The 26,934-nt window shown below is 51.3% G+C and overlaps 10 protein-coding genes across 10 annotated transcripts; 3 read left to right on the forward strand and 7 right to left on the reverse strand.

Moving 5' to 3' along the window:
• Nucleotides 1–3,102: 3,102 nt before the first annotated feature.
• M406DRAFT_261784 (uncharacterized protein) lies at nt 3,103–3,870 on the forward strand (the record flags this gene model as incomplete). The annotated part of the gene is made up of 1 exon (XM_040917466.1): nt 3,103–3,870. The coding sequence occupies one exon, from the start codon at nt 3,103–3,105 to the stop codon at nt 3,868–3,870; it is 768 nt and encodes a 255-aa protein (XP_040774805.1).
• Nucleotides 3,871–4,202: 332 nt separating this feature from the next.
• Nucleotides 4,203–5,164, reverse strand: M406DRAFT_75078 (uncharacterized protein; the record flags this gene model as incomplete). Its single annotated transcript, XM_040925794.1, has 2 exons — nt 4,203–4,247; nt 4,295–5,164. 2 exons carry the CDS (start codon nt 5,162–5,164, stop codon nt 4,203–4,205), a joined length of 915 nt encoding a protein of 304 aa, XP_040774806.1.
• A 626-nt stretch (nt 5,165–5,790) lies between these two features.
• M406DRAFT_75079 (uncharacterized protein) lies at nt 5,791–7,620 on the reverse strand (the record flags this gene model as incomplete). Its single annotated transcript, XM_040925795.1, has 4 exons — nt 5,791–6,408; nt 6,442–6,515; nt 7,012–7,068; nt 7,206–7,620. 4 exons carry the CDS (start codon nt 7,618–7,620, stop codon nt 5,791–5,793), a joined length of 1,164 nt encoding a protein of 387 aa, XP_040774807.1.
• Nucleotides 7,621–10,624: 3,004 nt separating this feature from the next.
• On the forward strand, nt 10,625–12,011 carry M406DRAFT_65165 (family 5 glycoside hydrolase; the record flags this gene model as incomplete). Its single annotated transcript, XM_040924920.1, has 4 exons — nt 10,625–10,773; nt 10,837–11,139; nt 11,202–11,606; nt 11,684–12,011. 4 exons carry the CDS (start codon nt 10,625–10,627, stop codon nt 12,009–12,011), a joined length of 1,185 nt encoding a protein of 394 aa, XP_040774808.1.
• Nucleotides 12,012–12,621: 610 nt separating this feature from the next.
• Nucleotides 12,622–14,869, reverse strand: M406DRAFT_352518 (uncharacterized protein; the record flags this gene model as incomplete). Its single annotated transcript, XM_040922696.1, has 6 exons — nt 12,622–12,863; nt 12,922–13,198; nt 13,307–14,264; nt 14,373–14,481; nt 14,570–14,676; nt 14,774–14,869. 6 exons carry the CDS (start codon nt 14,867–14,869, stop codon nt 12,764–12,766), a joined length of 1,647 nt encoding a protein of 548 aa, XP_040774809.1. The 3' UTR covers nt 12,622–12,763.
• Nucleotides 14,870–15,366: 497 nt separating this feature from the next.
• Nucleotides 15,367–17,164, reverse strand: M406DRAFT_261720 (carotenoid oxygenase; the record flags this gene model as incomplete). Its single annotated transcript, XM_040917463.1, has 2 exons — nt 15,367–16,139; nt 16,243–17,164. The coding sequence occupies 2 exons, from the start codon at nt 17,162–17,164 to the stop codon at nt 15,367–15,369; spliced, it is 1,695 nt and encodes a 564-aa protein (XP_040774810.1).
• Nucleotides 17,165–18,275: 1,111 nt separating this feature from the next.
• M406DRAFT_261023 (uncharacterized protein) lies at nt 18,276–19,278 on the forward strand (the record flags this gene model as incomplete). The annotated part of the gene is made up of 3 exons (XM_040917412.1): nt 18,276–18,345; nt 18,412–18,479; nt 18,547–19,278. The coding sequence occupies 3 exons, from the start codon at nt 18,276–18,278 to the stop codon at nt 19,276–19,278; spliced, it is 870 nt and encodes a 289-aa protein (XP_040774811.1).
• A 299-nt stretch (nt 19,279–19,577) lies between these two features.
• On the reverse strand, nt 19,578–19,958 carry M406DRAFT_75084 (uncharacterized protein; the record flags this gene model as incomplete). The annotated part of the gene is made up of 2 exons (XM_040925796.1): nt 19,578–19,632; nt 19,693–19,958. 2 exons carry the CDS (start codon nt 19,956–19,958, stop codon nt 19,578–19,580), a joined length of 321 nt encoding a protein of 106 aa, XP_040774812.1.
• A 912-nt stretch (nt 19,959–20,870) lies between these two features.
• Nucleotides 20,871–22,796, reverse strand: M406DRAFT_75085 (uncharacterized protein; the record flags this gene model as incomplete). The annotated part of the gene is made up of 2 exons (XM_040925797.1): nt 20,871–21,648; nt 21,700–22,796. The coding sequence occupies 2 exons, from the start codon at nt 22,794–22,796 to the stop codon at nt 20,871–20,873; spliced, it is 1,875 nt and encodes a 624-aa protein (XP_040774813.1).
• Nucleotides 22,797–24,652: 1,856 nt separating this feature from the next.
• On the reverse strand, nt 24,653–25,815 carry M406DRAFT_341255 (family 61 glycoside hydrolase; the record flags this gene model as incomplete). The annotated part of the gene is made up of 4 exons (XM_040921639.1): nt 24,653–25,043; nt 25,114–25,402; nt 25,621–25,638; nt 25,749–25,815. 4 exons carry the CDS (start codon nt 25,813–25,815, stop codon nt 24,653–24,655), a joined length of 765 nt encoding a protein of 254 aa, XP_040774814.1.
• Nucleotides 25,816–26,934: the final 1,119 nt, after the last annotated feature.

A 26,934-nucleotide genomic window follows, 5' to 3' on the forward strand; every position in this document is an offset into this window, starting at 1 on the left:
AGTTTGTGTGACTATGCCTTTTAACGTGGAAGAGTCTTGTGGGATGATCAGTCACCTTTGACATCTCAGCAAAGTGTTGTCAGTCCTGCTTTTATATAATGTTTCCCGAGGCCGCCAAGACCCAGAAGGCGAGGGATGGCTTCGTCGCGCATGGCCATCTCGCATTGCTAGAATGGGTATGTGGCTACATTGCAATCAATATAGATGAAGGCTCCACCTCTTTCAGTTGCCTGTAGGGAAACATGGCCCGATTTCCGTCCCAGCTTTTCCTAAGCCTGGTGATGAAGCTGCGTATGTGTTGGACGGAGGCAAAATCACAAGCTATGGCTGCAACGTGCACAGGCCGGTGACCTTCCGCAGAAGGGCCAAAGACAGTCAAGAGTGACAGGGACTATTGAAATGGCAGCGACCCCATGCAATCTGAATGAAGCTTTGATGACCGGAGCAACACCGACCTTCAGATCTTCGAACCTGGGAAATGGGTTGAGATCTACGGGGTTGGTAACGGCTGATCCTGCATAAGCAATATAGGGAACCAAGCAAATTCTGACAAGGTAATAAAACTAATACGCCTACGCACATCGCAATTGGGCACGAGAGCACCGGCTATTCTAGCATGAACAGAAAATCGACCAATGGTACATAAGCTGGAAAGTATCCTTCTTGGCCTACATGGACTAACCAGTCCTCATGGATTTAACCCCGTATATTGGCAAAATAGTAGATCTGCACTTTGGGGGTTGCCTTGAACCTGGGTATACCGGTAGCATTCCGCCGCCTGCATGGCGTTCATTCTGGGCGACTGTCTCTGTAAAAAAAATGTATGAGCATGGAGGTTTATTGTAAGCATATGGAGACGTCAGAGTGCATTCCTTTTTGGAGATCATCGGATAGATGAAATGAGTAGGCTTGACATATAGGATACGCTGACTGGTCGTAGTCTTATATGTTAGATTAGGAAGCGATCGCGGATGAACCGGGCCGAGACATCTGTACAAAGCACTCGCGCCCCTGGTGAGAATCTCTTGTGGAACTGTGGAATAAGAACCGATAGTATATACAACTCAATGGAAGATCGAGCCCTGCTACATGTCCTTTGGGGTGATACCCAATTACTCTTTCAGAACCGGGTACAAAATCTGTGTGTCAATTTCCATGCATAAACTGGTGATTACCATGTACCGAACTTGCGGCATGCGCAGGGGGACGCAGATTGCTGACCACCTGACACTGTAGTCTACCGCTTGGTTCAGCCGCTTGGCTGAGAACGTCCTGCTCGGCCCGAGGCGGGCTGGAAAGGCATGATCCACGACGTTGAGATAGAGTTGCGCACGAACCCATTAGTTGATGTATCGTGGCGTCGCCCGCACTGGGATCATTTAGCGCTCGGACTGAGACGCACCGGAGGCTGGGTGGCCTGGCGTCTTGGAACTGAGAGTGGATGTTGCAGCTTCAGGTATGTCACGATAACAAGACACACCGTCGCGATGTTCAGTGGACATGTCCAGAATCGGGCAAGATGATGACCCACCGCGGAGTCTTCTTGTGCCGCTTTCTGAAATGATCAAGGTTAAAACTTTGTTTCAAGAAAATTATGGAAGGGTCAGATGGTCGGTGCCTGCGCTTGTGGCGTACACAAAAAAGGCATCGGTTAAAATGCTGTCTGCTCTTTATCTGGTGGCGTCGGCCTTGGCAGGCGGAGGCTTTCCTACTACGGTAGCTTCAACAAGAGGAATGGTCAGCAGCCTCTGCTAGTGGCATGAGTACTCTTACTGTTAATTAGGTAAGAGATCCTCGAGGTTGTCTGTGAGGACCTGTAACATGTGCCCGGCGGCCTCCTTCCTGTAGAGTCCCTGGACCGTATATAGCGCCGGGTCTTCAATCATACTGACCTTGCTGTCTCGAAAGAGTGTGAGGAGACAGCATCACAAGGCCGCGACATTGACTGTATCTACGAGAAATGTTAACATCCAACAACTGTCGTGATCCCGCTGAGGCCAGGTCTTCAGGTACAGTTGTTCTCATCACGGATCTCGAGCCCTCCTAAAAGACACGCAGTGTCATTATGTTGATGGCTGTGAAGGGCCAAGACAAGTTTTCGTTCATGAGGATAACCTGTGTGCATCTTCAGTCATGATTTTGTCATCTCTGGCGGGGATGAAAGCTGTTATAAAGGCCTGCCACCCATCTCGCTCGTCCGAAGTCGACGAAGTTTCCAGAAAGGGCCAAAGACCCTCGCTCACTCAGAACATTGTCAAGTTTAGATGTGGTCAAAGCTTGACACCCTGAAACCGACATGACGGGCCAAGCCCCTGAACTATTGCATTAATCATTCCTGCTGTACGGATTCATTTCCAGTGGCCCCCCATCGCGAGGGTTAGGGTTTCACATACGCAAGTCGTCGTGTAAGTCTTCTTCTCTCCCCTTTCCTAGGCGGATCCTTATGTCGTCGGCGACACCGTAGGCCCAGGAAGTTAATTTGATTATTTGAAAATCGACAGATAGAATGATGAAAGAAAAGGGGATCACAGAAGTCGGTGGAGGGAGAGGGGAGAATGAGTGGTAAGTAAATTGTAACAGCCAGAGGAGCTGAATGCTTGGACCACTTTCTCATTGATTGTCGGCCAATGGAAGATGGAATCCCTGAAGCTGGGAAAGAGAGAGAAAGAAAAAAAACACCCTCGTTCGAAAATGAAATCACAGGGCACGGTTATCGGCAGCAAAAGGCGGCCTGCCCCAGTTTTATGCAAACTCAAAGGTCCTACCACTCACCGCAGATCGACGTGGTCGCGCAGCTCCAGTCGACACACGTGCTTGGATGAACACCTGTTCATCCTCATACAAACGGCGCTTAACGAGCGAAAAGAGTCCAAGTGGTCCATCACCCAGAAAGGAGAGCACAACTCCTTCTTCTCTTGAGCACACGGCTCAACAAAGGCCTCATTGAGACACTATCAAGTTCACTTCTTGTCTCTCTCTCTCTCTCTCTCTCTCTCTCTCCCTTTTTCGTTCACACGTGTACACTCTCACAACCCCCCGGCCCCTTCTCTCCTCTCCTCTTTCTCTTTCACACTCACACATACCCCACACACAACCACCAACATGGCAGACTGGGATCTCAGCGAGTACGATGACAAGCTCTCATACCTCCGAGCCTTCGAGACCGTCTTCCTGGTCGACGACTCGGCAGCCATGACCCCCTACTGGGATCAGGTCAAGGAGCTCCTCGACCACATCTCGCCCATCTGCGCCAAGCACGACCCGGACGGCATCGACCTCTACTTTGTGAACCACCGGCCCAAGGGCTTCATCGAGTTCTTGCCCGGCCAGTCGGTGCGCAAGTCAGGCTACCGGCGCATCGGCGGCTTCACGCAGCTGCAGACCCGCGACAGCGTGGCCCAGATCTTCGAGAACGTCGGCAAGCCCGGCGGCCGCTGCAACATGGGCGCCCGCCTGCAGAAGCTGCTGAACTGGTACCTCGGCAAGGTAAAGAAGGACCCGGCGTTTGGGGGCTGGAACCTGATCGTCCTCACGGCGGGCAAGTTCGACGACGACGTCAAGGCGCCCCTGGCCGAGGCCGCCAAGCGCCTCGACGAGATGAAGACCCCCGCCCACCAGCTGGGCGTGCAGCTGCTGCAGCTCGGCAACGACGCCGCCGTCAGCAATGCCTTTCGGCACCTGGACGACGACCTCCACCAGGCCGCCGGCACGCGCGATATCATCGATGCCGTGTCCATGGGCACCAGTGGCGCGCTGACTGCTGATGAGATGTTGAAGGTGGTTCTGGGCGGCGTTGTCAAGAAGCTGGATGCATTTAAGGAGGCTGTGCCCGATCATGTGCCCGTGAAGCGTGTGGACACGGACGACTGAAGGTCTTTCGATGTTGTATGGCCCCGTTTACGAGTGAGAGTGGTCGGCCATTGTTTTTCTTTTGGATGTAGTAGTTACTTGTCATTTGCGTCACTACCAGTAGGCAGATACTACATGAAATGGGGCCGAAGAGATTGTCGAAAGAGACAAATAACAATGGCGCTCACAAAGAGGAAAGAAAAGGGACGCAATTGCTCTTGAGACCAACAGAATGAAATTGCCTTTTTCTAGCCCTTCTTTACTTTTCAGATCTTCGTCTTTGAATCTATACCCAAACATCTGATTTCTTATAAAAAGCAAAAGACAGCTCAGGCCAAGCAAGTTCATCCCGATCACAGAACTCCTCGTACGATTTCGAAACCGCCCAGCACCGCATTCTATACCCATTGCAGTCCTTCCACGCTGGCGTCAAGAGATAGCTCACCACCTCCTGCTCCGGAACATAGTACAAGTCGTCCCAAGAAACATGTGGGCGACCCTGCAAGCCCACTAGGACCACAACTTCGTCGCAGAGAGGGTAGTACCGTAGTAGAATGTCCTGCAACGGCGTCACGGACTGCATAATGCTGTTAGCCTCGGCCTCTCCTTCCTCCGTCCGCCCGGCCACGGCGGTGGCCACAAGGTCTAGCTGTCCAATATCCCCCCGCGCCCAGGCCAGCTCTAGCTCCAGTGTTTCCAGGCTCATCATCACCCGCCGCACCCGTCCCTCGTCCACAGCATCTTGCCCCTTCCAGGCCGGCGCATACCGTTTCCGCACCGTAGCAAAGTCGCAAAGGTCATGCGGCAGCCAAAACACATCCGACACCAGAGAAAGATCCAGCCCCAGCATCGCGCGGCACCGGCTTGGCGTCTCCAGAACCTCGTGGGTGCGGAGGAACTGCTCGGCTGTGTGCCTGCCGCTGGTGCTCAGGGGGAGGAGGGTGCGAGCCATCTCGCGCGCGTTCTCGAGGTGGAGATAGGCGCGGTTAGGGACTGTGAGCTCCCAGCTGCGGGTGACGCCGAGGTGCCGTCTGGTCTGGTCGAAGCAGGGCACGGTCTGGATGTCCAATTGGACGATGCGGGGCTTGCATAGGCTTCGGAGGGCCTCGTCGTAGATCTGGAGTTGGATTTCTGCTGGCAGTCTTGTAAGCGTAAGATTTCCTGCTGGGGTTTGCGCAATCGTGACTGGGGTTGGGATTGGTATTGCCTCACTCGAGGAAGCATCACGATCTGCCTCTTTATCCACCTGGACTCTCTTCGCATCACCACCATCGTGACAGTCTCTTGTCAATTTTCTTTTCAAGCTCGTCCCCATGGCTTTCCTTTTCGTGCATTTGTATATCAGTGTTTATGCAGAAGAATTAGAAAGATTGAGAAAACAATTTGGGCATCAAGGAATCCAGGAGATAAGGACTTTTAGTAACCATCAAACCTAGTAAAGCCATACAAAATATTGTCCCTATCTCTTCTCATTAAGACTTTATGTGACACACAAATCTGTCAGGCTCAGCCTTCAAACCAGGCGCATAAGACCATTGTCTGGGTGAACAAAGATGAAGATGATGGAAGACAAAGAGGTGATTGTGCGTTCTAGGCTATTCCAGTGAAAAAGTATATACGACAAAGGGGTTGCATCTTGATACTGAGGCCCTTGAACTTGCTCTCTATCCCTGTTCTCCCTTCTTTGACTCTTAATTTTCGCCATGCTAGACACCTAAAATCTTGGTAGCGATGAATTTGGAATACGGGCGTGGTTTGCAGCTCAAACGAGGTATGGTATGGATTTGGAGCTGCGTAGAGCAGAAGACCCTACTATTCTACATCAAGTATCTAGGTGAATTGTATGAGTCGTCTTCAGAGTTCACCACCGCTCATCAGAGCCATCATCACGCATCTCTTCAGGGTCGTCCAGACCATCCAGACCATCAGGCCATGCACAGCCTATTCCTGTCCCTCAAAAACACCAAAATCCTTCCAGAACCGGTTTAGATACGGCCAGTGATGCCTCTTGATCTTGCTCATGACCACACGGTCGCAGTCGTCTGCGTCCCCGGTTTTCTTGGTGTTTGAGAACTCAGCGTGGATCCCCCTCGTCTTGCCCGCCGCTTCACGCTCCTTCCATGCTTTGGCAAACGGTCGGCAACACGATGTGGGGAAGCCCCACGAGGTGTGAATTCCCTCTGACTTGCGTGACCAGTCTCCGTGCACATCGGGGTATTTCACGCCGGCCGCCTTCATGCAGCGCCAGTCGTCCCGGAGCGGTTTGGGCCAGAGCCTAGACGGATGGTCACCACGTCTGGACAGCGGGAACTGGGCCTCACCGAGATCGGAGAGGGGAGTAAGGGCTTCTCTGAGGAGAGACAGATCATCCGCCGGTGCTTCAGATCCTGACTGGGACGAGTAGGCCATGATTCCAGCTGCGCCGATCAGGGCCGCGAGAATACTGGTAAGCTGCATGTTGGCAAGATACAGTGCTTGTTGGTCTGAATAGGTGATACAACTCCCAAAATTAGCTTCACTGTGAACAATGAAGTCAGTCACTGATGATGATGATACTGACTATGCTGATAGTAAACAGCCCATGGTACTCACAGTGACTACAACAGTGCAAGTGGTGGTCGAGGCGAGCGGGTGATAATGATGGAAATAACAGAGTGCCTTCAAGCCTGATGAATGATGTGATACTTTTTGGTGGGTGAGGAATGGTAGGTTGCTAAGAAGAACGAGGGTTAGAAGAAAGAAAAGAAAGAAAGGGGGGAAAAGAGGAAATCTCCAGGGTCCTTCGATTTCTTGACACATAGGTCTGTGTCGTGACGGCACCTTCCTCAAGGACAATCTTTGCTTCCCAAAACATAGATCGAAATCAGATCATGATGCACGCCCTTTTTCAAATGCGCCTTCTGGCTATTTCATTACTGAAGGCAAGGGCAGTGATAGTGAGGTGGCTTCATCCTTCGGTCACTACCTCGACGATGACAAATAATCATTGAACGGCCCCAATTTCAAGATCCTCCTTAAGATCAACTGCTTCTTCAAGCACCTCAACTCGAGCATGATAACAGTAAGAAAGAAAAGACATCTTCGTGGCGATAAACAAACTTCGAAAGGACGGCGGCACCGTCAGCAGAGATTGTAAACCCAAGGTTGGTGACCCGAACATACAAAGAAATTGTAAATAGTCAATCAAGCTGACAAGATTAGGTAGCTTGCGGATGTTCTCTGTGTAGAATGATATTATGCAGAAACTCTATTTGTCTAGGGAGTCGTGGGATACCGAATCCAGCCAAAGACGTACAAGTCCAGTGCCCCACAACAAGACGTCAAACACGGTCAAACACGCTCTGATCACTTGCCACCATGGTCGCCCATGATGTGGTGTAGCCGCCTGGCATTCTCAGGTGTCAATCCCGCCAGTTCACCTCCATTGCATGGCTGGTTGAACGTGGCGACAGCTAGCTTGTCCCAACTACTTTTGTACTGCTCCCAGCCTTTTTCCGTCTTCTCGCAGCATTTGGAGTCAATGCTGCTGAATGTTACCTTGCCCTCCTTCTCTTTGCTCCAGTCCGCCTTCCAGCTATGATCTTTCTTCATGCAAGTAAAAATGACCTTGATATTGGCTGAGCCCGGGAAGGAGTTGATCTTGTTGATGAGGTCGGCGCCGAAATCGAGGCTGCGATTCGTGATATGGACTGGCCTGGACGGTGGGCAGGGTGCGACAAGTGCAGAGGCGAGAACGATGAGGCAGCCGGCGAAAATGGTTAATGGCTGCATGGTGACGGTATACGATAGCTGAGTTCTCCGTGGTGTGTCAGTTAGGAGCAAAACCGATAATGCGCGTGAAGCTTGACAGAGAAATGATGTTGAAGGTAATGTACAGGCACGACAGCAGGCTTACATAGCTCAGTTGCAGCCAAGAAAGATGTGGTCTCAAAGGTAGGAAATGGAGATGCTGCACATTGAAAGTTAGCTCAAATTCGGACGACCACAGCATCATGCGAGGCAGTCGAAGAGCTTGAAAGGATGAAATCGGACAGCACACCTTGAATAGCACTTACGTGAGAAGCAAAGATCAGTGATCGGTGGTGTTTGTATTGAACAAAGTTAATGTATGTGCGGTGAAACCGAAATTGTAGAAAGGCTGGGGCTTCAAAGACGAGAGAAGAGGACAAACCTGGTTGTTGATGGCTCATGCGAAGAACGGCAGCATGTATTATGGGGAGGGGCTTCCAGAGAGTAGGTCGGCAGTGGCTCCTTCCCATCACTGGTCGCCCTCGACGTACCTGATCAGATCAAAAGCGCAGGTGCGAGGGCAAAGATTGTACAATGTTGTGAGGAAGGAAGAACATTTCGAGCTGGACTTGCCATGATCAAAGTCATCTTTAGCTAGCACCCTTCACGAAGCCGGTTTTCACCGTGCAAATATCGTTGACGAAACCAGACAGAAAGTAAGACATCATGCACAGTGATCAAATATAAACACCCCCAACCCTTTCCCTCTTTCTAGTACAATCTGAACCGTCACAGCAATACGGTATCAATTATCCCAACCCGCCCTCGCGAACAGGATCTAGCTGGGACAAGAATATTTAGTTGCTTCCAACACCCCCGGAAACTTAACAACAAGCGCTGATAACTTGTCCAATACTTACTACAGAAAAAGGATCAGCAGACATCAATCGGCCGTCAACAATTTTGAAATGCCTTGGTTCGATCAACGTTCTTGTTCCTAACTGTCACCCATCTTTAAGCGGCAGACTTGTCAACAATGTTTGCATATTGCTCGTCTACCTCGGACTGACTTTCCTCCTCGTCATCACAGCCCTCCCCTTCATCGTCATTCGGAATAAAGTGGGAGAGGAGATGTGAAACAAGGTGGTCCAGAGAGTAGGAAAGGCTGAGGAAAAGTCATCATCAACTGCAGCGACAAAAATCGCAGCGCAGTTGGCTGTCAACACGTGGGCGGATATCAGAAGCGAACACGTCGTCAAGACGACAGCACCCATTTTTCTTACCATTTGCACCACTCGATCCACACACTCTTATACGTCTTCCTTTTTGTCTTGTGGTCTAATTGTAAATGCACATCAATAGCCAATACCGCAGTCTAATGAGAATTCATATCGAGCTGGCTTGTTCGGCTGGCAAGGCCCACTTCCTCACGAGGATGGGTTCCACTCGAAAATGCCGGGTAGCCGGGAAAGAGAGTGACTTGGTCCTAAATTGGAAAGAAGAATGGATATAGGAGATGCTTTCGGAAGAAAGACTAAACAATTAAAAGTCAGAGATGAACGGTACATGGAGGTGACACGGCTCACAAGGATGGCATGAAAATAGCCTCATGATGCCTTTGAACGTAGGCCAAGATGAAGTCTCCAGGATCACTTCTTGCATGGGCCACGTGCTCTCTGACATCTGTCAAATATTCTACTTGATCACCGCGTAGGTTAGTCTTCTATCCCACAAATCAAGTTCGGCACTAGTACAATCTGTTGATCTCGCACCAGTGCCACCACGGCCTTAATACCAAGCGTTGCTGAGGCTGATTTTTACCCCTAGCCGAATGTACATATTCCCTGCATACATGGCCAGTGTAGCATACGGATGACGTCGGCAAGGAGCGATGAGGTCAGGTCATGCGGGGTCGTTGAGGTCGCGCCCCTGAAAACTTTATGCAGCATCATTTGGCGCCTCACCAGACGGCAGGGCAGGGGGCTGCTGCAGTATGCATGTCAGGGGCTGAGGCTCCATATTTCATGGTGCGTCAAATCTGGCAATGTTATATCATGCCTTGCCGAGTCTTGGCTGAGTGACAATGTGCAGACTTCCTCACATAATTATCCAGATGCAAGTGGGCCTCCACAGGTATTGATGTCTGCAGAAATAACTCTATCGAAATTCTAAAATTTAGTGGCTATAACATCGTTGTGTCTCCTTTGCAAACCATACCATTTTACCGCTGAATTTGAGGAGGGTCATTCAAGGTGGGAAATTGGCTTCATGATACCTGAAACGCTGGACAGAAGAAAAGGATCGTCTAGACATGACAGGGGTGCGAGCCGAAAGCACCGAACTGATCCTCTCTGACCTTCAACATAATTGTGGACCCCACCTGGTAATCAGACGGATTTGTAGAGAGGTCTGGCATTCATTTTTCCGTCTGTTCTTGTTCATCTTTTTGCGGGAGATGCTCGACGATGTGCAGCTTGGCGTCGATCATAAACATTCAGACGAACGTGTTTTCCAAGAGATCCCAGAAGCAGATCTCAATCTTGTGCTGTCTCGAGCACAGAGAAATCCGAAACGTGAGTGTCATGTAGAAAACAATCCCCAGTCGACTGTGATTGTAGCAGCATCGCAATAGCCTCACCACCCCACCCTTGCCTCGGATCCCCTGTTTTGTAGGGCCATCAAGCACTTGCATGATCCACCTCGAGATCCCTGGGCTCAAGCCACCTGGCTCCCCCAGTCCCCGGATCTACGGTCCAGGTCTCCTGCTTCCAGGCGTGTTGTTGAGGCAGCATGGGCTCATCCCGTCTTCGTCTCGACTCCTGGGATAAAAATCTTATAATACCATTGCCGCTGCTGTTTGGCTGTGAGGCGGCTCTTCTGTTCCCTCTCTCTCCTTCACTTGACCTTTTTATCATTCACACAACTATCTTTCTTCACATCGGACCGGGTCCGATTTGCTCAAGGCATTTTCTTTCCTTCAGACCGTACGCTGGTCACTGTCGATCCTTACTTTTCTCTTCGTCTACGGACATTACACTCCCTCAAAATGCCTTGCGTTAGGAAATCTACCCTCAGCTCCGCCTTGGCGGCAGCAACTGCAACTCTCTCAGCCATCAACTCGGCTACTACCGTCTCGCCCCTCTCCTCTGCCACGGCCAGCGTTGTTGACACTACGTCTGCCGTGCCAACCTTGTCGTCAGCAATCTCCAGTGCTTCTGCTGTGGCGGCCACTTCTTCTGTTGTTGCTGCTGTGTCCAGCTCTTCTATTGTCGTGGCTGCCTCCTCGTCCGTCGCCTCCTCCGCAGCTGCTGCCTCGTCGACGGCGACGGCGACCAGCACAAGCGGCAACACGACCTATGCCGGTGTCAACATTGCTGGTTTCGACTTTGGTTGCTCCACTGATGGAACCTGCACTGTTGATGGCATCACTGTCCCCAGCACCGGTGCCGAGCAGATGCAGCACTTTTACTCGGCGGACAACCTCAACATCTTCAGAATTACAGTCGGCTGGCAATATCTTACCAATGCTGTCGTCGGCGGTGACCTCGATGCCACCAACTTGTACGTGCCCGCCTCTCCTTAATAGTGAAAAGAAGTGGAACACTGTCACTAACATAAATCAGCGCCCAATACGATAACTTGATGCAGAGCTGCCTCGCCACCGGCGCCAAGTGCATCCTTGATATCCACAACTATGCCCGCTGGGACGGCGAGATCATCGGCCAGGGCGGTCCCACCAACGACGAGTTCGCTGCCCTCTGGACTTCCCTCGCCACCGAGTACGCCAACAACACCAACGTCTTCTTCGGCATCATGAACGAGCCTCACGACCTGACCGTCTCGACCTGGGCCGAGACCGTCCAGGCCGTGGTCACTGCCATCCGTGCCGTCGCCCCTGACCACACCCTCCTCCTGCCCGGCAGCTCGTACTCCTCTGCCGAGACTCTTCCTACTGAGGCTGGCCCCTACCTGCTGAACGTCACGAACCCCGATGGGTCTACCGACAACCTGCTCTTCGACGTGCACAAGTAAGTCTCTCTTTTTAGTATTTCCGACCCATAAACCGTCTGAGGACCACAAGCACTAACACCACATGTGTTCACAGGTACCTCGACTCTGACAACAGCGGCACCTCCACCGAGTGCGTGACCAACAACGTTGACGATGCCTTCTCCCCCCTGGCCACCTGGCTGCGTGAGAACAACCGCCAGGCTATCCTGTCCGAGACTGGCGGCGGCAACACCGCCTCTTGCGAGACCTACCTCTGCCAGGAGGTTGCTTACCTCAACGAGAACAGCGATGTCTACCTCGGCTATGTCGGCTGGGCTGCTGGTGCCTTTGACAGCACCTATGCCCTGACCCTGACGCCCACGGGTACCACGGCCGCTGATATGGTGGACACTGCTCTCATGAGTGCCTGCATTGCTCGTTAAGAAGACTACTTTCATTGTGGTTTGTTGTGTAGTGGTGGGAGAGGTGGCTTTTCCGAGGGGTGGTTTTGCTGCCTTGGTATACGTGGCATATTACTTGGGCGCAGCAGGCATGGCACATTGCTCTACTTTAGGCGCGTGTGTGTACTTAGTTTCTTCCACATACTTTGTTCTCTTCTATCACAGTTAGAGGAGTTAAATTTGGAATCCTCATTCGTGAACTCTCCCGCTCATCTTGATCGCGGGCAATGCACAGTGTCATTGTACTCTTTAACAACGACGACGTGAAGGTGAGATGGAAAGACTGAACAAAACACAGTGTGAGAGAGATGCTGATCTCGTTTATAAGCTGAACCTCGCGAGCCTACTCCAGATGACTCTGCCTTGGCTATACGGTTCTTTCTTGGCGTAACGATGAGTTGCCCATCTGGCTGTGTAGCCAGAATATTGACAAATCATGTAGTGCGTACTAAAGGAATATGCTCACCTGGGCTTCGCCTAAGCCAGCTTGTGGATCCTGGGGGTGAGGATCCACCGATCAGGGTCCTCCTAATGTAACTATAATAAGCCTGAATTAATTACAGGCCTTCTCATCCTCCTCCTAGAAGGCGTTGTGATGTTGATCAATTTATTTATCCTAACACTGGCAACTCATCAATGAAGCCACTGGCTGAGCCGCGCCCCAAGTCTCCGCATCCCAGATACACGCTTAGGTTTTGTGTGTGTCTGACTTGTACCATCAGGACGAACAGTCCCTAAATCTTCCCGTCCCAAGTTCCTCTGCGACTTTGCCTGCGGTGGATCTGGATACTTCGAGCCCCGTCGCCCCCTGCGTCTTGTAACATTTGCAGAATCCTGAACATTGTCGTCCCAAAAGCTGAGGTTTTTCTGACCAGTTCCTCGTCCCAGAGACCACAAGCTCTGTCTCTTCAGCTTGCGCGGCGTGTCTTCGACATTGTCATGGTGCTCAGCTTCGGGGCCAACCTGGGTCTCGGCTTGGGAGTCGATGTGAGATTCTGTTCGTGTGCCTACCGCGGTCTCAGCATGAGAATCCACTTGAGAGGTTGTCCACGAGTCGCGCTGAGCATGGGTTGGCTCGGTATGTATTGATGATTCGACCTGGTTAAGATCCTGAGATCTCGGCTGGTGCTGAGCCTGGGTTTCCACAGCTTGGCTCGGTTCAGTGGGATCTTTTTGTTGGGGTTCAGTATTGCTCTGGGATGTACCCCCAGGTATGGACTCAGAGACAAGTGAGTGAAACTGTATCTGAGGAGTAATGGTTTTCCCGGGAAATTGACTGCACCCAAAGTTCGAAGACAGCTTCTCCTCCCTGGATGGCGCATCAAATAGTCTGCCTTTCTCCCGATTGAGGGCTTCCGTAGAGGGTTTTACGAGATTTTGGTCCTCTGTCGTGGGCAGAGCATGTGCTGCTTCAGAAGAGGCCTTGGCGGCGCCGACTCGCCCAATACCATCGTTGTGATCATCGTGTTCATCTGTGCTCACCGACACACCGTGTCGCTCCAGTGCCGCAGCTCTGGAGCTGGTTCGAGCCTCAATAATAGGCTGCATTGTCTGCGTTGTAGATGACACATGGCCTTCTTCTATTGGAGTGACTGCGGCCATCAATCCAGGAATGTAAATCGACCTCATATTAAGATCTTCAGACGCAAGGATCGAATCGATGGTAGGCTCGCCCTCATCTTCTGAGGCATGCTCAACAGGAGAGCCGTGTGAAAGACCCTCATTGCTGGCCACTACCTGCTCCATCCCAGACATTGCTGCTGGCTTTGCCTTGTGAGCTGAGCGTGATATGGATATCATGGAAGTATCAGGTGCACGAGCAGAATTATCCTCTTCCTGAGATTGTTTGAACACCGGGTTCATCTCCTTTGGAGTGAGGGTTGCTTCTTCAGGTCTGATTTTGGACCGGCCTTCAAGGGCATTCAGAGCCTCAGTGTGGGCATGCAGTTGGCTGAACCTTCTCCATTGCGGCCGCGGTAACATCGTCCTCAAAGGAGCAGCGATGCTCTTGCGACGTCGGTCCGGGGAAGGCGAATGGTTTCGATGAGTGAGGGATGAGTCTTGAAGGAGGCCAGAACTTGCTTGACTCTGATCCTTGGGTGTGTCACCAAATCCTACAGCGAGAGAAAACCTCCTTATTGTTCGTGCAATGGCTCCATGTTCATCATGGAGCTGTTCCTGAGACGACACATTTGGCGGCGAAGTGGGTCGCTCTTCATAAATGTTGATCTCGCGCTGCAACAGGGAGCTGAGATTAGCATAGCTGCCCGCAAGAGAAGAAACTCGCGACGCTGGATAGGGAAAGGCCCTCATGCAACGAACGCAAGTCTTGCAATCACTTACAGAGTACTCAACGTTGGCAGGATCTGTGCCTTTGAAGATATTGAGGCACCCCACGGGGCTTCCTGTAGATCGCAAAGCCTCGTCTTCGAAAGCAGGAAAAGTCTCAATACTAAGTGGTGAACAAAAAATTGTCAGAGAAAGATGATACACAAATCGGCACAGGTGCTCACTATGCACCATTTCTCTTTACCACGTACCGTATGATGAAGCAGGTACTGGAGCTACTGCTGTCTTCCTTCAAAGTCTGCTCAATATCCTTCCTGAAATTCTCGGGCATGTCGCTGGGGTCCACTGCCCAGAAGATCTAGGATTGCCATAAGCGTGTTTGGGTTTAGTTTTTTTGGCACGTTGTCATTGCATGATACGTAGATCCTGACTTGAGAGATTCCACATGTACTCACATCTGGCTTCGTCCCATATCCTCCATATACCGTCTGGTGTAGGACTTCACATTTCTGTGAGTGAATCGTGGCGATCGCATTTTTTACCCAACTCATTGTGATTTAATACTGGAATCGCACTCTCGATACTGAGAAACAAAGATCCGCGAGCTGAAACGTTCAAATAGGAGAACGCAACAATTATATGATCGGATTTTAGCCAAACAGCTAAACTAAAGAAAGGCGTTCGTTGCGTATGGTTTATAATGTCTCATTCCGCTCCCAGCTTTTCTTTGTTTCGGCCATCTGCTAACGTAGAGCCGGCGGCCGAGCCCATGCGCTAGAGATGTACTACAAGGGCAAAGACGGGTTATAGTGCTCCTAATTCAAAGGTATGTCGAGACTATAAGTTTACTTGTTCGTCACCGCACTCCGGCACGGACAAGGCCAACGATGCCCTAGAGAACTGAGTTATTTGTGTACCCAAAACGTATTGAATTCTAGCCAGGCATGACACTTAGAACATCGACTGATGTTTGAAATAGATTGACATGACTTGCTTTGTTGAGAGGTAAGTGAAAATCAAACACAACCATCACACTACAAGGAACTCATCATTGCTGGCCCCCATTCACCACCGCACTGGCACGATCCTTCTGCCAGGGCAACGGCTCCGTAGCAATCTTGACCGGGCCGACCTGACCCGTCTCAGCATCCCTCTGCCTCTGCCACGCCTCGATGTCGCGGTGGTCGACAAAGTTACCATGCAGACCAAGCTTCAGCTTCAGCGGCAGATGCAGCACCGCGAGTGGGCCCTGCGCCAGGTTCTGCGCGTCAAAGATGGCCACGTCGTTCCTCAGCACATCCAGGTGGTTCATCAGAGCGATAAGGTAGCCCTCTCCCTCTTCGCTGCTGCCGTCCTTGGGAATAAAGGAGGGCTCCTGAAAAGTAACCGTCGGCCCAGCGAAGAAGACATCCTCTTTGCCCTCTGCAAGTGGTTCATCGGGATTCCAGGTATAATGGCCTAGACAGTTGAACAGCCCGCCGGCAGGAGGACCGCACTTGGGAAAGTCATAGGGACGCGTGGGATCAACCTTGGCGAGCCAGAAGTGTTTGTATTTCTTGGTCACCCAGCGGTCATCGATGCGGCTGAATTCGCCATTGGTGGGCCAGGTGAAGGCCGGGGTCACGCGTGTGTTGGTCTTAGCCTTTGGGTCCAGGATCCATCGCGTCGTCGGGCTTCTGAGCTTGCCAGGCTGGCGGATGTTTCCCTCTGGTTCGGGGTCTGGCGGCCACCAGAAAAAGACGTTGCCATCGGCTACTGTGAGGTCCACGACGACATTTCCTTGTTCGTTCTCGTAGCAGCCTGCGACATGGCCTTGGAAGGCTGTGAAGGATGGTTTAGTACGTCACTTTTTATGATCCTCGTCAAGACCTTAATGAGACGGAGAAAGAGGAAAGAGGCCAGTAAGAATGAAGAGTAGACTCACCATTGTCAGCACGAAACCAAATGATGTCCTCACTCTTCCCGCCCCGTCTCGGCACCAGGCCATACCACTGATCCTCGTCTGGATCCCAAGCAAACTTCTCCCCACCACCCTTCATCCTGTCGACGTTCACCTTCAACGGTGTGAGCGGCAGCACGATGTAGTTCTTGCTCACACCCATATCATGAATCATGCCCGCAAACGGCGCCTTATACCACGCCTCCTCCGTCTTCTTCCCGTCCGCGTTGATCGTCCACACCACCACATCGCAGGACCCATCGTTCCCATCCCCACCGGCCTCGTACGCAAAACAGATCATCTCGCCCGTGTCGGGGTCGAACTTGGGATGCGCGGTGAACGTAGGCGTCTTCACCTGGCCCTCAAAGTCATACCGCCCCAGCGTCTCGAGCGTGACAGGGTCCATGGCGAACGGCGGGCCGTCCTCCTTGGAAGCAAGCAGCATGCCCCGCCAGAAAGTGATATTGGTGTTGCTGGCCGTGCGAATCACCCCCTTGACTGTCTCGTTGTCCGTCCATGGGTTGCGGTACCGCCCAAAAAGACTGCCCCGTGCGGCTGTCTCGGCCTTGTACCGGTCCGTCTGGACATAGCGCTGTTTGAGGTCGGCATGCCCATTGGCGATGCGCACAGCGGTTACGGAGCCGTCGCCATTGAAGTGGATATCGTCCTCAAATAAGGGAGGAAAGCGATGGTCCGGCTGGATGCGGTAGAAGGTCCCATTGATGTCCGAGGGGATAGTGCCGCTGACCTCGAGGTCGAAGACGTCGCCCTCGAAGCGGGAGGGCTTGTTCATCCCACGGAAGACATCTGTGTCTGGGAAGGTGGTTGCTTCGCATGGTCTGGCTAGCTTTCCAGAGGCATAGCCGGACCGCTTGATGGCGGGGGCGAGGTCGAAAATGTGCGCCATGTTGGCTTTGGCTGATTCGACTACTGGACGTCAACTATACGTACTTGGGGTATCAATCAATACAGTCATGGGAGGTTTATAATAGTATCAGAGACTGCCTCAAGCCAGCCAGCCAGCCAACCAGCCAACTCTTCTGCTTCTGTGGCAGACCAGCTTATAACCACCAAGGAAATTGTGCCATTTCGGTTGTGAACAGCATTTATTGTAATTCCGTCCCTCCGTTATGATGTTCCTCGTCGTGCCTGTCCGGGTTATTCTGAGGACCCGAGCTCGGCAAATGGCTGTCTTGCCCGCACGGCATTGCGCGCTCAGACGGCCAGCCCCTAATATACTGAATGCTACATGCATATGCAGGTAAAGCTGGGGTGCAGATGATCTCCAAGCTTGTCAGCAACACCAGAAGTACTCATAATGACAGAGTGGAGAGCAAGAGGATGAAAAGCAGATTTACGGTATTACAAAGACTACATATCAAAATAAAGTTTCGGAATTCGAGACATAGCGTATTATATACTTGAGGAATTAATCAGTCAGATCCGTAGCATGCTACAAGGAGTTCAACGTCTAACTCAGCTTGATTACAAGGCTGAGCAAGTATTTATGATCCTAGATGTGTTATACATATCCTCAGCATGTCCTCAACACCGTTCAAAGCTCATTGAAGGCAGAAGGCAGTCACATCTAGAGGAATTGTCATCGGTGATGCTGTTCCCCGCGGACTAATTATGAGTGACAGGTTGTGATATTTGGAGATTGACTGCCAAGGACATTCATTGGAGACAGCCCGTCCACCCGACCACATTCTCTGCAGGTGCTCGCATAAGATATTCCTCAGAATGCGGGGAGCCTTGTTACGGCGCTACTTGTGTATGCGGCAGTTCGCATTGGGATGAAGACTTGACAAGATGGGGTTGAAGATATATTCTCCGCACCCGGTTGAACAGTATGTTATAGTAGGATTACTGGATAATATAATAATTAGACTGCCGAGGCCGAGATTGAGGCCTGTTCTCTGAGCACTTGTTTCCCCCCTGAATAATCATCAGAAGAAGGATACAACCTTACAAGCACACCAAAATACCATACAGAATTAGTGACTTAGCAAGCAACTATGGAAGCTGAACTCGCCCAACTCAAAGAACAAGTTGCTGTTCTCCAGAAGGAATTGACTCGTGTCTCCGGTAATTCCAGAATCTCCCTTCCATTACTGAATTATTAAACAACAAATGCTGACAGGCCGCCCACAGACGAGTCCGAGGTCCGAAAGACACACTTCAAATATGGCTATTACCTCGACAAATGTCTCTATAACGAGGTTCGAATTTGACCCAGACTCCACCACAACCACTTTGCCCAGTTCACTGACCGAAAGCCATCATCAGGTCGTCGACCTCTTCTCGGACCACCCAGACACCTACGTAGAGTTCCTAGGTGCCCGCTACCGAGGCAAAGAAGGCGTCAAGCGCCTCTACCAGGGCCGTTTCCAGCAGTTCTTTGTCAAGGGCCGCAACGGTCCCGTGCATGGCTTCTTGCTGGACCACGCCATGATGCAGGACATTGTGGACGTGGACCCGAGCGGGACGCACGCCTGGGTGCGCATGCGGGCGCTCATGTCTGCCGGCACGCACGAGAGCATCAAGGACGTCCACCCGCGCGGCCACGTGCAGTGGTGGGAGGGAGGTGTCTATGAGAATGAGTATATCAAGGAGAAGGGCATCTGGAGGCTGTTTCGGTATCGGTATTTTCCCTTCTGGCACGGCGAGTTTGAGAGCGGCTGGTCGCACACTAAGCCAAACTATGTGCCCTGGCCTACCAAGACGTTCCCAGAGGACCCCCTTGGCCCGGATGAGATCCTAGAGCAGAAGATGCTCTGGCCTGACACGCGTGTCATCCCCTTCCACTATCCGCACCCTGTGACGGGGAAGAAGATTCTTGATGACGACCTCCGCGCGCCTGGGTGGGGTGAGGACGTCTCGACGTCGGACAAGCCGTTGACGCTGCAGCTGCCTGACGGACAGAAGCGCGAGGGTGCAAAGGAGGGGGTGACTGAGAGCGAGCCTGGGACCAAGATCCTGCCGGAATTGTTGCAGAATAAGGCTGTGAATGGAGCTTAACACAGTGGAAGAAGAGTCATCTTTTTTGTTCATTCTAATCACTGGAATATACATGTGTTCTTTGGAAGGCTCTCTTGAACATCGTCACCGTTTCCACACCACGTCTCGGGGAATGAAGTGGTAGGCTCAACCCATTTTGAAGATTCAAATACTTATCGAAGCTATGAGACGCGAAAGAGATGAAGCTTCTTTTCCTTGGCCAAAAGCTAGAGGTTCACAAGCACCCGACCTCCCTACGCCATCACCCGTCGTCGCTGGTGCCTCAAAGGGTGTGTTGAACATCCTGGATCACATTGGCACTAGCGAAACCCCCTCTTTATCATTCCCTCAGCCAAGTAGGCAAGATAAACATGACTGTTTGGCGTTTAGCAGTGAAACAGCCACGACCCGCCCGTGCTGGGGAATTTCACACACCCATCGTCGGCGGCTGAGAGCTCCTCCACGGGGTCATCGCAGTTCCTATCGCTGTAGATCCATAGCGAGCACGCCTCGGTCTCGGTCCACCCGATGGAGATGCCTGTGTGCGTGTTCCAGTAGGTCAGGATGGAGCCCGAGAAGTATGTGTTGACGGGGGTGTCACACTCACCGTAGTAGTATTCGGAGATGGAAATGGCCAGGACGGTGCTGGCGGCAGTGAGGGAGCCAATGATGGCACCAATGAGTTTGGAGATGGGTGCCATGTTAGTATAGGTGACTCTGGAAGATGGCATGAGTCTTCTGCTTCTCAATTCTCTCCACTTCTCGATTCTGGAGAGAAAGGAGGTGTGGATAGCAATTACTTGAGTTCTGGATGAGCGGGCTTGTTCTGCGATCAATGTTTGTCACTGTAGGCTGTCTGATTTGCGGAAGTAACAACCTGTATCATTGCTGGGAGACTTGAGAAATATTTAGATTCTCCTGGCCTCTTGTTGATTGCTTAAACCTTTATACGTTTGGCAGCACCTTCCTCTAGCCTCCTCAACTTGATCCTGGCTTGGACAGAGCAACTTCATCACATCCTCGCCGTCTACTGTAGCTCTTGCATTTATTAGCCTATTTGACTCCTACGCTCTCGCCTCCTCGGCGAAACCACCATGTAACATTCTCTAAAAGTTTAGGAAGCAAGGTTGACTGCAAAATGCACTGCACCCTCTTCAAGGTTTTCTTCTCAGCCATTACTAACTCTGGCGTGTACATCTCGTACACGGCCTTGTCGTGGCGTCTTACAAACTAAATAATAATATAGTTACGCCACATAACTTTACCTAGCTAGATCATTCTATAATCCACAGTAATAAAGATACGTAATTAAACACAATTGGAAACCTTAGGGCCTCCAGACATTCAACCGTGTGATCCGACTCTCCAGAGTTTTACAGCGATGGGTGTAATGATCAGTAAGCCAACGTATCCCGAGACTGGACAACGATCAGTCTGGGTTTCCAACTCGACTTTGATAGGTCTATATGGCTGTAGGTCTTTTATGATATCTGGCCGACTGTTGTGTAACCAACCTATGGCCAAAAACATCATACAATGCGACAAAAGAGCAGGCAATGGTCTTGTATTCGAAGATAGTCTGTTTGTCTGAGAAAGCAACTGATCAATCCTAATTAATCCCTCTTTTTCAAGGTCAGGCTATCCCCCACACTCCCATCATCCCCACGAATAAATGTCCACGTCAACTCCTTCTCGCTCTCAATAGTCAGCTTGCCAAACCCATAATGCTCGTCATCCAGCTCCGCCGTATACGCAGCCCACGACTGCCCCTCATCAAGCGTGCTGTGGCTCTCTATATTGCCCGCAGCACCGTTGATGATGTGCGTGATGCTCGTGCCAGCATTGGTGAGAAACGTGTTGTTGTTGACAACGCTCATGGTGTCAATGGTGCCGTTGACAGTCAGCGGGAACAGGCGCTCATACCAGTGGATGTGCCCACCAAGGTACAAATCCACCCCGTACTTGAGAAACACCTCTTCCCATGCGGCACGAATATACGCCTGGTAGCTGGCCGTTTCCGTGCTGTACATGGGCCTGTGGCTCATGACGATGACCCAGGGCGTCTTGGTCCTGTTGACAGCCTCAAGATCGCTCACCAGCCACTTATACTGCTCATAGGCCGTGTTATCGTTAATGGCATCATCTTCAATTTGACCAAAGGGACCAGAGTCCGTCACGTAGGTCTCGGCCAGCGTCGGGTGCGTCTCGTTTGGGTTGGCGCCCTCCTCGATGTCGCGGAGGAAAGGCCACTCGGGCGAGTTGGCGTAGTCCGTCTCTGCGTCGAGGGCGATGAAGTGGGCTAAACCGTAGTCGAACGAGTACCAGAAATTACCTACACCACCGGACTCGGGGCCCGGAGCTCGGAAGCGGTACTGGAAGGCGGTGAAGTTTCTGAGATGGATAGTAAGTAATTTGTCAGAATGGGAGGCAAGAAACCCTTACCGCTGCGACGGAGGGCAACTGTAGTACGTCAAATTGGTAGTAGGCAACGTGGAGTTGGCCTCATCGTAATCCAGGTATGCACTCAAGGTATTAGTGTCAGAATCAAATTCCGCGCACGACGCCTCATGGTTCCCTGGCAGGACCATGTACGGCACCTTCGAAGTGATATTTTGCATCCAATTCTGCCATATATCAAAATTCGACTCGTAGACAACCGAGATGTCACCACCCAGGGGGCCTCCTTGGTTAGGAATCTCGCCCTCCGGCAAAGGCGTATTGTAGCTCTCCGGATAGTCACCAGGAGGGAGCCGAGAAGCCGTTCCATTGTAGCACACATCCCAGTCATCCTCGCATGGGAGAATGCCGTCGTACCAGTCGTCCGCATACGAGATGTCACCGCCGTGCCAGACAAAGTTGATGGAGCCGTTGAGCGAGTTCTTGAGCAGCTGGGCGTACGTGCCTTCCGCGTTGGTATAGCCCATATCATTGACAATGGCAACCGTAAAAGGCGTGTTGGTGCCAGCAGCGGCGGCCGTCTTAAAGGTCAATACTTCAGAGGCTGTAGTGCCGTTGGAGGCAGCGATTTGGTAATAGTAGGTCGTTCCCGGCTTCAAGTCCTCGATCTGGACATCGTGGAAATACTGGCTGCACTGCGTGACCGAGACGAGAGAGCAAGGAGGCGTGCGGTCGTAGGTTGAGGATGTCCCCTTGGCCATACAGGTAAGGTTCTTGTTGCCGAACTCGCCCCAGTAGACCGTCGGGTCCTCGTCCAAGCCAAAGGGCGTCTGGAAGTGAATGTTCATGCCATTTGGGATATAGGACAGCGAGATGACATTGATGTTGTTGGTTGGCTTCTCGCTTGCAGGTGTGACTGCTGGCGGCTCGACGAGACGTGGGAACCCGCTGCCCTCGACGCCGTTGACGGACGGATCGACCCAGTCTCCCACCGGCACCTCGGGTCCTGTGTATGGATACAGAGTGTCCACATCGCGAGCCTCTTTTTTGGCGTCTGCAGCTGACACATCTGCCAGTGTTGGTGCGGCAGAGACGGCAGAGACGGCGCTCAGGAGCGCTGCTGCTGTTGTTTGGACTCTCATCTTGACAGAACAGTAACAACAATGCTTGAGCAGGTTCGCTACCGGGGATGGGCAACGGAGGGCACCATCGTTTGTTTTAAGAAAGAAACGGCCCTGGCGACGGGTTGCTTCTTATAAAGTTTCATGCCGCTCGACGATCGTCCGTCCTTTTTCACTCACCGTCGGCGTCACATCAGGAAAGTCGGCAACAAATACAACCTGATTCAAATCTATCGGTCAGCCCGGGTCGCCGGCGTGCATTAGGCCGGCGGAGGCGTAGTATCATTGGCGTGCAGCTTCTCGCCCAATGACGGATCTCATCCGCACCACGATCGTGGGGCAGACGCTGTGGGTCGCTCGGGGTGGATTGGAATTCCTTCTGTGGCCATTGGACGGTTTCTGTTGCCTATCACCAACCACAGCCATGATATTAGGACCTGCTCAACCTGGTTTAGCCTACTATATATTGATCAACGAGACCTAATCTAGCAGCTAGCATCCGGTTCGTCCTGCCCTGCCCCTGGCATGGTTCGCAGGCCACAATACTGCAACGGTACGAAAAAAAACCTGCTGGGGTTTGGCACCTAGCCACGGTTGACCCACCCCACTGGAGCCTCAATGGGTCCCAAACTAGCCGTCCTGCCTGCTCAGGCCTGGTACTAGGCGTTGGTCCCAGCTGAGCGTTACGTTTCTCCATATTCTAGAAATCCGGAAGCCAAGACTACCTGTCAGGTACGATCTCCTCTTGGCAAAGCAGTAGGCGTGCAGTGGCATGAACAGACCACAGCAGATGATATGCAATAATAAAGGGCCACCTCCTATAGTACAGTACGGCTCTCGCCTGGGAACACCAACCTCGGCCCGCTTTAGTGTACCGACTGAAGATGACGGAAGACAACGCTGTGGAGATGGATTCCTTATGCTAAACTCGTACTATGGAACAGCTAAAAGGAGTGACCACTCCCAGCTGACTGGAAATGATGGTGGTCTATATAGACAACAACTAGACAGGACTCGCACACGTACGCATCATAATAATCAACTCAACTGACAAACGCCCTTTAGCCTGCTTTTTCTACTCGACGTAGTGAGACTGCGATTTATTGATTTCTTCAAATAAAATCTAGTACTCTTTGAAATAAATTCATAGACAAGTTTCAGGCCTGTAAGCTATTTCTATTACAGTCTCAACGTGAGAGTACCATCATTCTATCGAGAAAGAATCGTAAACACCAGCCCAATATCAAGAGATGATGGCAATCAACTGATTGCATGTCGCGTGATTCTCCAAGTGAATGGACGTTAATAAGGAGACACGCATGACAATAAAGCCATCATGCTTGGTCCATTAATGCAACAGTTCATGCTGGATCAGAGGGGCAATAACTTTAGGAGCTCCTATGCGCGTGGTAAAACTTAGTCGTTCGGGAATCTAAGCCCTGAGAATATAGACTTGATAGCACTTCAACTGCGCACATCGACAACAGATTTCAATCACTCAGTCAGAGATATCGTTCTCAAGTCCCACGAAAAGAATGTTTTCATAACTGTGGCTCACTACTGTGAGAAATATATGTACAGACAAATTTCCTTGCCTATGTGTGCTTCCATCAAGAAGAAGAAAAGATTCGACATCCAGCTACAAGCGAAAAGCACGCTATAAACTTCGCAAAGAGACACGACTAGTTCCAAACCACATCCACGTAATGAGCACAATAGATTGTTACTGTAGAGGCATTCTCTCTTCAGGGAGCATGTCTTCAAAGCTGCAGCAGAGCTAGCGGTGGATGAGGCCAGCCTTGGTAGAGAACAAAGCAGCCGCCACCTGGGTTCGTGATGGAGGTGGCCACCAAGCTGCCATCTCTTGATGTTTCCAACTAACCAGAACAGCTAAAGACGGTCGGGCCGGGGATCGGGTACGTAGTCGAGGAGCTGTCCCACGTAATCCCCGGATCGGTGGGAGTGTACGCACCGGGGAACGCCACGAGGTCGCTGACAGTTGTCGATCCGCCGCCAGAAACGTTCAGTTGATGGCAGCCTGGGTAGATCTGAATCCCTGGATACGTTCCAGCCAAGAAGACGGCCAGGATCTCGTGACGCACGAGATAGTAGCCGTCTGCTAGACAGGACGGAATCTCATAGGTGGTGCCGGCATTCGGGGCCACTTCGAGCGGGTCGACGGCCCAGATGTCGTTGGCAGCGCCGCCCGTCTCGTATTCGATCATGCCAGACTCTGCAATCTTGAACCAAACGTCTGTGCTGTTGGGCCTATCATGTTGCTTAGTTCAGTTTTTGGGTGGCTGGATGGTCCGGTGGGATGGTTAAATCATGCGCTTACAACCAATCTTGACAGCCTGTATCTGGGCATCTTGCCATATAAGTCACAAGAGCTCCATAATGGCTGTCCGGCCAGAGTGTCCAGTATAAGGTGACAGTCTCGCCAGCGGTCGCTGGGGCATGAAGGGGAGCAGGCTCGCTTCCGATGATACCGTCGGCACTGTCGCCATTACACTGTACGTCGATCAAAGTTACGTCGAGAACTGGGCCGTTTCCAGGAATTTTGCGTGAGATGCGCTCTGGGGCTGGGTCCTCGTACGGGTCCGTATATGGTTGGTAGAACGTATACGCTGTTTGGAGTGAATAGTCAGTTACTTAAGGATACATTTGATAATGATGTTGAAACCTTTGAATTTCGAAATCTATTGCATCTGCACGACCAAAAATCGCTTAGGCATGCTTATTGAATTCTTTCAGATATCGAGGTCTACGATTGAGCGAAGGGTTGGAACAAAGCTTTCCACCCACACGCGGCCCACGTTCTGAGCTTGAATGTTGAAATACTTGCATATTCCGCTAATGGTAGCTGTGGGATTGTCAGAGAAAATATCACCGAAACGAAAGCTGAAGGAATGATTGTACAAGTCTTGTCTCAAGCTTTCGAGCAGGAAAGGGGGGCGCATCATCGAAACTTACCGTTGTCAACGTAGCCATGTCCGAAGACGAGGCCAGCACTCGCCAAAGCAAGGAGACCGTACTTCATCATGAATGGAACTTATTTAATAAACAGAAAGCCACTCTACAAAACGGTAGCAAGAATAAAGTATGTGAATAACAAAGATAAAGGACTATCTTTCAGGCCCTGGCTTCAACTCTGAACGTAGCAAGATAGCATGCGGACGCAAAGCGCATAAAGACTTATAAGCTGCGTCACAGTCGAACCCTTTGAAAACAGAAAGGCTCTTTTAAATACGGCCACCCTCGACCTTCGATGCACACGTAGGCAAATATCGAGAAACTCCTATATCATTTCACCCACGTGCGGCCAGCGGCTCAGCATGGTGAGCCTCACTCCGAAGTTTAGACCCAATCAGGATAACTTGACCCAAAGAGGATCAAGAATACAGGAAGACTCCGCTGCTTACAATCATCGCCAGGCTGTCAGCATTCGTGGGAATGCTGCTTGTGTTTCAAACAACGTGCATTTAATCAATCACGGTGCCAGTTCAGGGGCAACCTTCCGGGGTTGAGGCACCACCCGCCGCCGAGCCGCGCTTCGCAAATTCCACCAACTACATCTAGAACTATGTGCTGGTGGGTGGCCATCTTATTCCCCAGCAGTAGAAATCAAGCCTACGATTTGTTGTCTGCGCGTCGATCAGCACGCACAAGTCCCCACCTCCTATGGCCGAATATCACTTATCACTTGACTTTGAGTTGTATCGCCAAGTCCGAACTTCTTCTGACTTCCTCTTTGGTGTGTGGCCAGCAGTTCGAGAAATCCGAGGTCCAGATTCTTCTCCGGCGCGAAACAGAACGCCAAGACATCGATCGTCGATGAGAGATGGAGGTGAGAGAGTCAGCTTTCCGACCACCCCAAAGTTCTCGCGGCGGTTCCGAGACCCAAAATATCAAGCACACGGCAATGTAAGGGCTGGAGGCTAGCACCGAGATGTTGGCTAGATCAGAGATCTTTGGTCCCGACAAATTACCGCCATTTGCTGACTCGGCGGGGAGAATTAAAAAGAAAGGAAAACAACGAAAAGTAGAACTCGGAGAATCCGGTAATGTTTTTGGAATTGATCAATATCTGAACATTGAAAGGCCAAGATATGCTTGAATAGAGAGAAATTATGGAACAGACGTCAAAGTAAGGGAGAGA

Source organism: Cryphonectria parasitica (genome assembly GCF_011745365.1).
Source record: "Cryphonectria parasitica EP155 unplaced genomic scaffold M406scaffold_6, whole genome shotgun sequence".
Taxonomy (NCBI): Eukaryota; Fungi; Ascomycota; class Sordariomycetes; order Diaporthales; family Cryphonectriaceae; genus Cryphonectria; species Cryphonectria parasitica.